This window comes from Tamandua tetradactyla, chromosome 8 (assembly GCF_023851605.1).
Source record: "Tamandua tetradactyla isolate mTamTet1 chromosome 8, mTamTet1.pri, whole genome shotgun sequence".
NCBI lineage: Eukaryota > Metazoa > Chordata > Mammalia > Pilosa > Myrmecophagidae > Tamandua > Tamandua tetradactyla.
Genome location: NC_135334.1, coordinates 68,380,658 through 68,393,979, shown reverse-complemented (window position 1 = coordinate 68,393,979; position 13,322 = coordinate 68,380,658). Strand labels below are relative to the sequence as shown.

Below are 13,322 nucleotides of genomic sequence, written 5' to 3'. Positions count from 1 at the left end.
TTCTTGTGTGTTGCCCTCCAATTTTTTGCTATCATAAGCAGTGCTACAATAAGCATCTGTGTACCTTTTTCTATATACATATACACAAGTCTTTCTTAAGAGTAGATACCAAGAGGTGAAATTGCTGGGTCAAATACACAAAGCTATATGTGTTTTAAATTCTGACAGTCCATTCCCAATCAACTCCCCAGGGTGCCGGCTGTCCTGGAGTCAGGTTGAGGTTGCTACCAGTGTCTGCCCCCTCAGCACCCCTCAACCACCGTCCCCTTTCCCCGCAGGGGACCCTCTCTCTCCTCAGACAGCAGGGGCCTCCCTGCAGCAACTTTCTGGGGACAGCCACACTCAGGGATTCCAAGACATTTTCTGCTTTCTCTCATTAAAGAAAATATAACCTTTCAGGACACTCCTTCTGATGGGGCACCCACACCCGTCTGAATTCTAAGGGGAGCCTTGAGGTGCATGTAGATGTCTGGAGATGCAGCCATCATGCGAAGGTGGGGGGGGCCATGTGCCTGAAACCCACCCATGTGCCCCCTTCCATGGTGCCTTTCCAGGGCTCTTCCTTTAAAAGTAAACATCTGCAGCTCTTCATGTTTTGGGGTGAATCAGCTCATCACTGGGCTCCCTTGTGTCAAGAAACACCGTGGCAAGCACATTGCCTCGGTCATCCTGGGACATCCTGATTCTAAATATTTAACTATTACATTATCTGATATCTGTGTAAACAGAATCTATACTCCCTTTATGTCATTCTGTTCTTTTCAACAAAATGCTTTGCGAAGGGCGTGACTACACGCAGTTTCGTGTGGATGCCTTAACATATAACGTTGTCCCAGACCCTGAGCTAGTGCTGGGGACACAGAAGCAAAGACACCGTCCCTCCAAGGCAGAACTCACAGCCACAGACAGGGAAGGACGGGGGTGAGGCCACGATCAAACCTGGCAGAAGAGCAAGTACTGAAACAGAGGCTTGAACCAAAGGCCACAGAGCCAGCCACAGCGGTCAACTGGATAGGAGGGGAAGGTCCTGCAAGGCCTCTGAAAATAGCCAGGTGGGACAGACCAATGAGTGTATTTCAGACAGATGGACCAGCTGTGCAAAAGCCTGGAGCCAGAGAGCGTATCTGGCCTTTGGAGAGAGGCAAGTACCTTGGAACTGCTAGGCCAGAATTTCTCTGTGTTCCCTATGAATAAAGACTTCCCAAGACTGGAGTGAAGCGGAAGAGAGGAATGGAGAGGAATGAGGAGATTCAAGGAGATTGAATCTGACGGGCCAGGCAATTTTCTCAAATCTCCCGTTGTTCATGCGGGGCTTAAAGGCTAGTAGAGGACGTGGAAATGGGAATAGCTCGGGCTAAGAATGAGAAAATTGCATTGCCCCATGCGTTGTTCCCAGGCACCAAGCAACTCCGGTCACTGTCCAGGCCCTCTCCTCCCTGGGGACACCCTGCCCTTCAATCTCGCCAGGTGTAGCAACCTCACGCCACCCCCAGTACTATCCATGTTCAGCCCCAGACTGAGCATTCCAGCCAGACCCTGCGCAAAGTGCTTCCCACACAGCACCACGCTGAAAGCCACAGCAATCTGATGGAGGACGCAGCGGGCACTGTCACCTCATTTCACAGGGGTGGTAACTGAGAATCGGGGAAGTGAAATGACTTGCTCAAGATTACTAAGCCAGTGACCAAAAGGGGGAAGAGAGAAATAAGACCAAATAAAGTGTCAGAGGCTGAGAGATTTCAGAGTTCAGAGGTTATCCTGGAGGTTATTCTGACACATTATATAGATGTCCCCTTTTTAGTTTGTGGTGTATTAGAGAGGCTAGAGGGAAGTGCCTGAAATTGTAGAGCTGTGTTCCAGTAGCCATGTTTCTTGAAGATGATTGTATAATGATGCAGCTTTTGCAATGTGACTGTGTGACTGTGAAAACCTTGTTCTGGTGCCGCTTTTATCTATGGTATGGACAGATGAGTTAAAAATATGGATTAAAATAAATAAATAATAGGGGGAACAAATGTTTAAATGGAAAATGGGTAGATGGAAATAGTAGTGGTCAATGAGAGGGAGGGGTAAGGGGTATGGTGTGTATGAGTTTTTTCTTTTTATTTCTTTCTCTGGAGTGATGTAAAAGTTCTAAGAAATTATCATGGTGATGAATATACAACTATGTGATGATATTGTGAGCCATTGCTTGCACACCAAGTGTGGAATGTTCATATGTTAAGAATGTTCATGTTTGTATGTTGATTGATTTTATTAATTTTAAAAAATGAAAAAAAAAAAAAAGAAGAAGAAGATTACTCACCCAGGGAGCCGCAGAGACTGACTCCAAAGCCCCTGTGTGCTCCTAACCCCAGTCTCCCGGAAGCCAGGCTCTGTGAATTTGGGAGTCAGGATGTTGGTCACTCACTCTATCTTTGGGGAAAGCCCAGACCTTCCTCTTTCCTCTCCACTTCTTCAAAGGTGTTCTATTGTGTGTTAGGGTGGAGTTTAGTCCCGGCTGCACCATCTCGGGCAAGTCATTCACCTTCCTAGAGCCTCAGTTTCCGCCTCTGTAAAATGGGGATAATGTTCTAACCTCCCCGGGCAGTGGTGAAGATGGACTGAACGCAGGGCCTGTTTCGGGGTACACAGTCCATCTTTCCCTCCTCTGGTTTCCATGCTTGGTCCGCCTCTCCCTTCCCCACCAGCAGGGCTGGTGCTTCCCCTGGATGCATCCAGGGATTGTCTTTGCTGTGGGATCTGAATAAAGGCTCATGCTTGCTTTGAGTGACTCAGAGTATTTTCCTAGCACTCCCCTCACCTTTCAGCCTGAACCAAGGCACTGGCCAACTTGGCAGGAAAGCCCAGCTGATGGGCCCGCGGCTCAGAGCCGCTGAACCAGGCAGTTTGGGTGACTCTCAAACGTGTTAGCTGAGGGATCCTCGTCAGAAACGCACACCTGGACTCGGGGACCTAAGCGCCTGCAGCCCCTAATGGGTCTTTGTTCAGTGTGATCTGATTTTTGTTTTTATTTAACAAGGTCCCATGTATGCGCCCATGCACACACATTCTCTTGTGAAGACTTGCTCACACTCATGCCGTCACGTTCAGAATCACACACACGCACGCACACACACACACACACACACACAACCAGGGAAACAGAACTCAAGGAGTCTTCCGCACCCAGGTGGGGGGAGGGCACATTTGCCCGGGGTGGGCAGGATATGGAACTCGGTTGTGTGGGAAAGATGGTGTTCCTACAGGTGTGCGATTCCCTTTCCGGCCCGGCTCCAACAAGGAAGCGACTGCTCCAGCCGGAAGGGGCCTTGGTGCTCCTCCCCAGAGCAGAATGGAAGGCAAGCATTAAGGTTGATGCATCTGCACCCAGGAGGGGGGCTGGGCGGTGCAGCCTCCCCACCTCTCTCCTACCTGGCCCTCTGCCTGACCGTGGCCCACCCCACTTTGTTGCTGCCACCACCATCATTTGATCGTTTCTACCCAGCACTCCTTGGGCAGAAGCATTCATCCTGGGGGAGACACAGGTCCCAAAATTAGGGTCAAGGAAGGGTGAGGGGGGTACAGAATGGTCTTCTTTTGTCTCCAAGCCTTCTCCCTATTCCACTCCATCATATTTATTATTCCACTCCAGCAAAACCCTGGGCCTCAGTTTCCCCCACTAATAAACGGGAGGGCTGGGTCTGACAAGTTCAAGGTACAGGCTTCCCTGTGTGTTGTTATCTATTGCTCCCAGATTCCTGGCCCACAGAAACTGTAAGATAATAAATTATTGTTATTTCATTTATTATCCCAAAATATACCTTTTGGGGGTAATTTGTTACACAGCAAAAGATAAATAATGCAAATTTTACTTAGACGTTCCAAGGCCCAAATGAGACCCTGGAGGCAGTAACGTCCCTTAAACCAGGAGGTGGAGTGCACACTCATGACACAGAGAGGAGGTCAGACCTCAGGCGGTTGGAGGACAGGACGCTAAGGCCTCCTCCCAGACTCACAGAGCCTCACAAGTGCCTCCGCACCGCTGGGGAGGCACCTCCCAGAGGGAGGCAGGGCCCCCTCTAAGGGTGCACAGCTGAGCTGAGAGAGAAGCCAGCTCTTTTGATAAGTGGACTCTGCCGAGCTCCCCGTGCACCTCAGGAGCACTGTGATTTGCTCCCCATGTGGCCAGGGCTATTTCTTCTTCATAAGATCATGGCGCTCATGAGACTGAGTCGCTGAGTCCCAGACAGGACCCCTCATCCCGTGACTACAGGCTGAGCCCAGCCCCTACGCCCAAAGGCAAATAGAATCCGAAGAATAATGGGTTGGGTCAATAAATTCAGCGAACAGATTGTCTGCTGGTTCGACTGCTTCCATCTCGTCCGACCCCAGACTCTCCTGAGCAGCGGGCAGCCCAGAGCTCCTCTCAGGATGAACGCGATGCTGGCTAGATCCCTCCGTGGTCTGTGGGCGCTCAGGGGCAGGGGCTGCGTCCCTCTCCTCCCTGGATATGTTCAAGTCCCAACCACCGCCCGGTGGGCGCGGACACGTTCGTGAATAGGAACTTCAAAGGTCTTGTGGCGATGGGGACGGACTGAAGCAGGATGGGCTTTGGTCCATATGACCGGAGTCCTTAGAAGCAGAGGAGACTTGGGTACAGAGGCCGTAGGAGTCAGAAGGAGACACAAGGACCGGTGACAGAGGCAGAGCACGAGATATAGACTGCTGGCGAGCCACCACAGGACTCTCCAGACTTTGGAGAAAGCAGGACCCTACCAACGCCTTAATTTCAGTCCTCCAGCCTCCAAAACTGTGAGAGAATAAATTTGTAATGTTTAAACCAATCAATCCAGATACTCATTATAGCAGCTCTAGCAAACTAAGATAAATGGATAATTGGTCAGGTGGATGGAGCCAGTATAATGTAAGGGTGAAGAACCCAGGTTTTGAGCTTGGATTTGCATGCTAGCTCTACCACTTATGAGATGTATGAAATTGGAGTTATTAGTCCCACGCAACATAATTTCTCTAAGATTCCACTTTCTCAGCTATAAAATGGGAATAAATAGTAACTTACTCACAGGGCTGGTGTGAGGCTCAAATGTGATAATAAATGCAAAGAGCTGAGCATCATGCTTGGCACACAAGAAACACACAATAAATGGCCACTGTTGCTACTGTGGCTGGTGGGCCAAATGCCCAGATGCTAAGACGGAGGCTGCACTCTCTCCCCTTGGCTTGAACCACCAACAAGGAGGTCAACTCAGGTTGTAGCATAAAATACCTAAATTCCTTCCCTAGGGGCCAACAGATTTTCCCTTTCCTTCTGTGAGCCCAGGTTTTGTTCTCACTCCTCCCCTCTGAGCTGGGGTGGGTGTTTACCGAGGAGGGCAGACAGCTCTGTCTCTTGCTGCGAATGCCCATGGCCCTGGTCTCCTTATCTCCAGATTAGGTGTCAGAAGCTCCTGACATAGGAGACCATGGCAGTTCCGGGGAAGCATCTAGACGTTGCAGCCCCTAGCAAGCTTCCAATTCTGGCCTTTTGGGAAGCTCAGGAGAAAGGCCAAGCGGCTACAGGTCTTCTGTTAAGTGGCAACCCAGGCCATGAGCCCCGCCGTGAGCCTGGAGAGGGATTTCCAGAACCTGCCCCACTTGACAGACCTGCCCAAGGCCTGGACAGAAGGTTCCTTGCTTCCAGGAAGGCAGCTTCCGTCCACACTGAGGAACAGCGTGACCCCAGCCTTGAGCTCCCTGCGTGTTCACTTGGTGCCCTCCTGCTGCCCTATCCTCAGCCACCCACATCCCACATCCCCCCACCCTGTCAATGAAAGTTCACTGAGGCCCCCTCTGAGCTAAGAGCCACCCCAGGCCCTGCAGAGCATCAATGAGGCAGCTGTGGTCCCAGCCTCCCCTGCACCCATCACACATCCAGAGGCAGTCACAGTGGGAAGATGGTCAAGTTCCACCCCTCACTCTAGAGATGGGGAAGGCGCGGCCCAGAAAGGGGAGCAACCTGCCCAAAGCCACCCAGTGCTTTGGGACAGAGCCTGTTCCAGCCCGGGTTTCCCAACTCACCAGGCCAGTGAGTCAGCATGAATCACAGGAAAGGGGACAAACAAGGGGTCTGACTTGTGGTTGGGGAGCTGAGGGGCCAGAGGATCTGAGTTTGAGGCCTGGCTCCATGACTGACTTGCTGGGGGACACTGGCAAGTCACCTGATATCTCTTAGCCTCAATTTCCTCATCTTTGAAACGGGAATAATAACTTGTCCCTTGCAGAGCCCTAAGAGAACTGAGTAAGAACAGAGAGAGAACACCTTGCATTGTGGCTGCACACAGCAGGCCTGAGTAACAGGTGTTAGGTTGAAACCCCAAACCTAATAGTTGGGGTTCTGTGGTGGTTTGAAGCTGTATGTACCCCCAGAAAAACCTGCTCTTAAATCTAATCCATTCCTGTGGGTGTAAACCCATGATAAGTATAACCTTTTGATGAGGCTATTTCAGTTAAGGTGTGACCCACCTCATTCAGGATGGGTTTTAATCCTATTACTGGACTCCTCTATAAATGGAATAAATACAACGAGACAGAGAGAGAGAAAGCCACGGAGGCAAGAAGCTGAAGTCAACGCAATTTGGAAGAGAAGGGAGAGCCCTGCAAATGCTATCATGTGCCTTGCCACGTGGCAGAGGAGGCAAGGATCGCCTGCAACCAGTTTCTAGGAAGAAAGCATCGCCTTGATAATGTCTTGATTTGGGCATTTCCTCAGTCTCAAACTGTAAGCTAATAAGCTCCCATTGCTTAAACAAACCCATTTCATGGTATTTGCTTTGAGCGTCCTAGGAAATTAAAACAGGTTGGTTTTTCAAGTAATGGCAATTTCACGTGGGCCATCCTAATAATTATCATTTTTATTGTTATTAGCATAATCACTATCAACTGTGTGATTTTGTACATATTACTTTGTCTCTCAGTCTCTTCATCAAAAAATTAAAAAAGAAGATCATATGCAAAGCATCCGTGTAAAGCCTGTAATTTTTTACTTTACCCGTGTAAAGGCCATAATAAGTTTTCACTAGAGCTCAGTCTCCTCACCTTTCCCACCTCATCAAATCACTTTTTCCATAGGTGGCCACAAGGAAGTCTTTCTCTTTTAATTCTACAGCCCCATGATGAAACAGTGACTGAGGAATGAAGAAGAGTAAGGAACTGGCTTCTAAAATGACCTTCTCAAAGAAGTTAAAACAAAAAGCAAAAAAAAAAACAGGTCATGTTTTCAAAAACCCAACCTCGTGTAACCCTACCCGGCCAGGCCGAGGGCCTCTGGTGGGCTCCAGCACGGGAGACCAGAGCACTACAGAGGGGCCTCTCCCACCTCCATTCTCCTCCAGGCCACAGCCCTCCCAGGCTCCCTGAGTGGGGCTCTGCGAGGTCATTTCCCTGTGTTCTGGGTCACGCTTGACGAAACAGCTGGGGCGTCCTTTAAGCAGCTGGATGGCACCTGGCACCATTACAGAACTGAAGATCCCAGGTCTGGAAGGTCCAGGATCTCTGAGTGCAGCCTCCTGCCTCTAGATGGGTGGATGTGAAACCCTGCAGGGCAGAGGCCAGGATTCCCCAGGGATGGAGACGCTACCCCTCCCTAACTGCCCCCTGCAGTGTTTTATCTCTTGCCAGCAGAGATAGCCTTTTTTCTAACCTCAATCCCCCCTTCTTTATCCATTAATCAAATAGTCCCAATGGCATCTCTGTGCTGGCTTCATGCCAGTCACAGAAGACACAAATTGAACAAAATAGCCCCTGTGTATTCCCCAGCCCCTGTCTGCTCCCCAGTCTGCCCCACCGGATTGTTGGTGTATGTTCAGCATCCAACTCCTCTGCCAGAGGGGATGCTCCCTGGGGGTGGGGCCCAGGGTGACACAGGGCCCAGGAGAGGTGCTGGCTGAGCAGCAGTTCGATGTTAAATAAATGAATGAGCAAACCAATGAATTGTCAGACTCCGCAGGAACATTTTCAATAATAGGAGCTCACTGCTTTGCAGGCAGCCCATTTCCCTAGAGGGAACAAGTTGGAGATGGTGAGCTTAAGCTGAGGCAGACCCAGCTACACACACACACACACACACACACTCATCCTCCCTGCTTCACCCCCACCCCCCCCACCCCCAGCTCATTCTGATACTGGGAATGAACATCCAACTGGAGAGGACCACGCCACCCAGAATCACCCCCTATCCCCACATGCCTGGGCTCCAAACCCGGGGCTGGGGGATCCCCGGGCCTGGAAAGTCCCTCATGCCTGTCCCGCTCCACTCCTTCTCAGCACCGTTTCTTGGAAGGAGATGTTGGCTCATGATCAGAAAAGTTCTGGAATTCACTATAGGAAGCGGATGACTGAACAAGGGGAAAAGACCTTGGTTGAAAAGCCAAGAATTCCAGGTTCTGGTCTCTACTCCAACAATTACCAGCATGGCATGCGGGCCCAGGTGGGCCTGGGTTTAACTTCAACTCTTCTGCTTAGGAGTTGCCTGGTGTCTGGCAAATTACTTTCCCCACGGAGCCTTGGTTTCCTCTTTTTGAGATGAGATACAGCATCTGCCCCCACAGCTACCAGGAGGATTAAACGAGGAACCAACAGAAACGGATAACCAGCTGGCACGCAAAGGATGTAATTACGGCCTAGTGAATAGCTGCTATCCTGAGTCCCCTAAGTGTCCCTCCCTTCCAGGACCCTCTGGGACCTCGCCATGATTCAGCAACTAAAGGGTTAACATCTGGCCCCGCAGGGGGTCTCCAGAACTCTGGTGGCCCTTCTGACAATAGTTGGTGTCCAAAGTAAATTACACAGGTGTGAGCAAATGCTCCGTAAAGTATACAAAGTGCTGGTCAACTCCCAGACTCATGACTGCATCCTGGATCCAGCTCCGGGTCACGGACACTCACCCCCCCCTCCTGGCCCCGCCCCTGGACGGCTCACAGGCAGCACGTGTTTTGCCACTTTCTGAGTCTTCCCTGTTAGACTCATCCATCCCAAGGATTGACCCCACCTCTGCTCAGATGCTCCAGGCGGGAACCCGGAGTTGCCCAAGACTCTTTCCATACCCACGCTGTCCCCCGTGTGACAATTACGTTTCCTCTAAGTCCTCCAGATCCATTCCTCCTTCCCACTCCCATCCACCTTGTGCCCTCCACATTTCTCACCTCCTCACTGGTCTCTGGGCTCTAGTTTCTGCCTCGATTTCATCCTCACACTGTGGGCAGCCGCCTTCCAGAAGCAGGGGGCTCTCCTGCTCAAATCCCTCTGTGCTGGTTTAAAAGGATATATGGACTCTAGAGAAGCCATGTTTTAATCAAAATCCCATTTCATAAAGGTAGAATAATCCCTATTCAATACTGTATGTTTAATCAGTAATCAGATCATCTCTCTGGATGATGTGATTTAGTCAAGACTGGTTGTTAAACCGGATTAGGGGATGAGATGTCTCCATCCATTTGGGTGGGTCTTGATTGGTTTATTGGAGTCCTATAAAAGAGGAAACATTTGGAGAATGGGAGATTCAGAGAGAGCAATACCACAAAGCAGAGAGTCCACGAGCCAGTGACCTTTGGAGATGAAGAAGGAAAACACCTCCTGGGGAGCTTCATGAAGTCAGAAGCCAGGAGAGAGACCTAGCATATGATGCCGTGTTCACCATGTGCCCTTCCAGCTGAGAGAGGAACCCTGACCATGTTTGCCATGTGCCCTTTCACTTGAGAAAGAAACCTTGAACTTCATCAGCCTTCTTGAACCAAGGTATCTTTCCCTGGATACCTTTGATTGGACATTTCTATAGACTTGTTTTCATTGGGACATTTTCTCAGCCTTAGAACTGTAAACTAGCAACTTACTAAATTCTCCTTTTTTAAAAGCCATTCCGTTTCTGGTATATTGCATTCTGGCAGCTAGCAAACTAGAACACCCTCCATGATGGTTGTCGCCAGCTGGGGTTCTGAGATGAAGAGCTTCTGGAAGAAGGCTTGCTGGGCGGTGCTCTCGACATCAACATCTGAGGAGGAGTGACTGAAGTCGGGCTGGGAGAAGGAGAAGTTGGGCTGTGGTGAAGACCCCTCAGAGGTCTCAGCCAGCCCCCTGGCGAGGGCAGGAGCTGGAATGATGCTTCACCAGTTGCCCCAGTTTGGGATGAGGGGGGCCTGGTCTTTATATTCTATATATCCGTTATATCCCTATCTGAACCAATCACTGGATACCAGTTAGCCCTAGAAGGAGCATGGCATTCAGGGAGGAGGATCTCTTCAGCCTAAAGCCATCGCAGGGAGGGGAGTCTCAGCTGCAAGCTTCAGCACGCCTAGCAGCTGTGGGGTGTGTGCCCTGGTGCCGGGGTGGAGTGGGGTGGGGATGGGGTACCTGGGCAGCAGCAGCCACTATAGAGGTGCTTGGGCGCAGCAGATGCCCAAAAAGGTTTGTTCGGTGACAAAAGCAATTGACAAATTGCCTTCAATTTTGAATGTCTTATTTAGCACACAAGGCTCTTCAAGGTCAGCCCCCAACACATTCTTCATCTCTCACCCCTCCCGGCTCACCCCCACATTGTGCTTCTTGCAGTTTCCCAAGCTCAACATGCTATTTCACACCTCTCTGCTTCTGCACGTGTTATTTCATCTGCCTGGAATGTCTTTAAATGGAAAAAGAAGTCCTATTCCTTTCTTCCAGCCAATTTCTACTCCTGTCAAGACTCCAGCTCAGCTCTGCCTCCCCTGGGAAATGTTCTATTAGATCCTCCAAAACTGGTGCAGCCACCACAAGCAGAGCACAGCTGCTGGGGGCTGATCAGCATGAGATCCTCAGGGACCGGAACCAAGACTTGAGGGCCTCAGTTATCCACGACACATTTGCGGGCCCAGGATAGGAAGAGTCTGGCAGAGCAACCTTCCAGGGAGGAGACACAGCAAGGGCACAGGCCTAGAGGCATGAAAGCATGTTCAGAGAAGACAGGCCTGCCTTGTGCCGTTCAACATAACTGTCATCATCATTCCCTCTAATTGTCATCACTGTCATCATCACTGCTGTCGTCATTAAAGCCACAATTTACTGAATGCTTACTACGTACCAGGCTCTGTCCCGGGTCCTTGGCAGGGCACGTTTCCCTTTAATCCTTATTTTATCTTCACTGTTAAGAACCCTGAGAAGTAGGCACTATTATTCTCATTTTCCAGATATGGAAACGGAAGGTTCAGGAAGGTTCAGAGCTCTGCCCAAGGTCACACAGCTGGTTAATGGTCTGTCAGGTTCCAAGGACTCTATTCACCACGCCACTGGGCAGCTGGGCCACACTGATCTCATCTTTCCCAAGCCCCTCCTGCTACATCACTGTTTGCGGGAACTCCTCTCCTAAATGGAAAAGGACACGCCACTGAGAAGACATGGGCTGGACCCAGCTGCGGCAGCCAAGAGACGTGGGAGGGGCTTGGAAGGGGATAGGGGAGGACATTCAGAATCACATCTACCCTTCTAGATCAGACCCAGACAGGGTTGCGTGGAGATCTCCTTTAGTCTCCTCCTGCCTGCGAATGGGGTATCTGAAACCCCAAAGAACTTCCAAGATCACCCTCCATGTCAGGGGCCAGCCAGGGCTCTGGGCTTCCAGACCAGTTCCCTGCCTGTTGCCTATCTGTTACAGAAAAGGCCACCTTGAAAGCATGATTTGACAGGGCTAGGATGCTAGGAAGAGCTCCCCTTCGCCTACACAAGCGTGCACATCCTGAGGCTGCTGGCAGATGCCTGGAATCCAACCGGGGGTTCAGGCCACCAGCCCCGGGTGATGAGGTTCTGAGGAGCTGTTCTAGGCCCAGGCCCGAGTCTCCGCCCCAGCCGGGAGCTTCCCCCTCTGACCCCCTGGCCTGAGGAAATGCTCAAGAAGCCAGGGGGAGCTCTGAGAAAGCTCTAGGAAGGAACAGACCCCAAACCGAGCCGTGGCAGGGACAGAAGGACAAACAACACACAGCAAAGCCCGGAGAGAGGCTTTTCGCTAGATTAGTTTCAATCCAGCTCCAAGCAGCTGTGCCAGGTACAGGGAGATATTTCATTGCTCTAGGTCTCAGTTTCTCATCTTTACAATGGGAATAAGAGTTACTTTCTGGCAGGGCTGCTGTGGGGATTCAATAAGATAGATATTGGGGGCTATTTGGTGAGACATCAGAGACTGAACCCCTATAGGGGTTTAAATATCAGCGGGGATATTACTGATTCTAGAGTGGGGCAGAGAGACTGAATGTGTCCATGTCCCCTCGGTCCTTGCTGAACAACACAGAAACGTCTCATCTTAGACACCTGCCCTGCTTTCTTCACTTCCCCTTGCTCACGCTTTGCAGTTCCAGCACTCTCTTTCACACCCTAAGCTTTTACTGAAATTAGATGCCTACTGGTCCGTGCCTCCAATTTGACCGTGATCCCCTCTAGGGCCATTTCTGGTTTCTCTTCACATCCTTGGGAACCAGCACGAGGCCTGGCCAGGGTGCCCAGGGCCAGAGTCTACAGAACTGATGGAGTTCTGTGGCCGCTGAAGGCAGAACGGACCCGGCCGGTGGTGGGGAGATGCAGAAAAGGGACAGTGTGAGGATGGCCCCTTTTCTGGGACTCTCCACCAATCCGCCTCCCCGCCCCCTGCATCCATCTCTCTACGGCATCAGACACTCCTGGGGCCTCACACCCAGGTCCCACCACACACACATACACACACACTCCCTACTTTGCATTTCCACAATCTTTCACGTCTTCATGCTTTTGCACATGCTGTTCTCTCTGTCTGGAATGCTGTCCCCTCCCTTGTTCCTCCAAGGCTGACTAATCTTTTACATCTTAGCCGAGGGTTCCCTGAGAGGCTTCCAGTCCTCCGAACCCAGCCTCCTCTCACTCCTCGTTCAGCTGCTGCCTGCTCTGGCTTCCCCAGTCCGGATGCCTCCCCCCCTCTATCACAGCACAGATCATTTGGGATAACTGTCTGCGTCTGCCTCTCCCACCACCCTGGAGGCTTCTAGAAGACAGGGGTGGGCTCTGGGTCAATGTAGCATTCCAAACGCAGCAAAGGACTGACCACAAATTCATTCCGCAAATAGTGACCCAACACCTACTATGTGCCAGGCACTGCTCCAGGTACTGGAGAGAGAGCAGTGCACGGCCCAGAAAACATCCCTGCCCTGGCCCACAGCCGCCATTCTGTTGCAGGAGACAGACAACAGTGACAATATAATAGTCCGAGTAAGCTTGGGTGGTAACAGATGTGATGAAGAAAACACAAGTGTTTATTGAACTGGGAACTGCAGGCAGGGAAATAGGAGTTTCAGGCA

At 50.9% G+C, this 13,322-nt stretch overlaps 1 protein-coding gene across 1 annotated transcript in view; it reads right to left on the bottom strand.

Moving 5' to 3' along the window:
* Positions 1 to 10,598, bottom strand: part of LOC143645122 (guanylate cyclase D-like) — a 104,028-nt gene extending 93,430 nt beyond the window's left edge. Inside the window, exons 1-4 of the mRNA XM_077114717.1 lie at positions 10,560 to 10,598; positions 9,938 to 10,070; positions 7,284 to 7,480; positions 1,483 to 1,584 (exon numbers count right to left, since the gene is read on the bottom strand). Coding sequence (XP_076970832.1) covers positions 1,483 to 1,584; positions 7,284 to 7,480; positions 9,938 to 10,070; positions 10,560 to 10,598 — 471 coding nt within the window. The remainder of the gene's footprint in view (positions 1 to 1,482; positions 1,585 to 7,283; positions 7,481 to 9,937; positions 10,071 to 10,559) is intronic.
* Between the last annotated feature and the right edge of the window lie 2,724 nt (positions 10,599 to 13,322).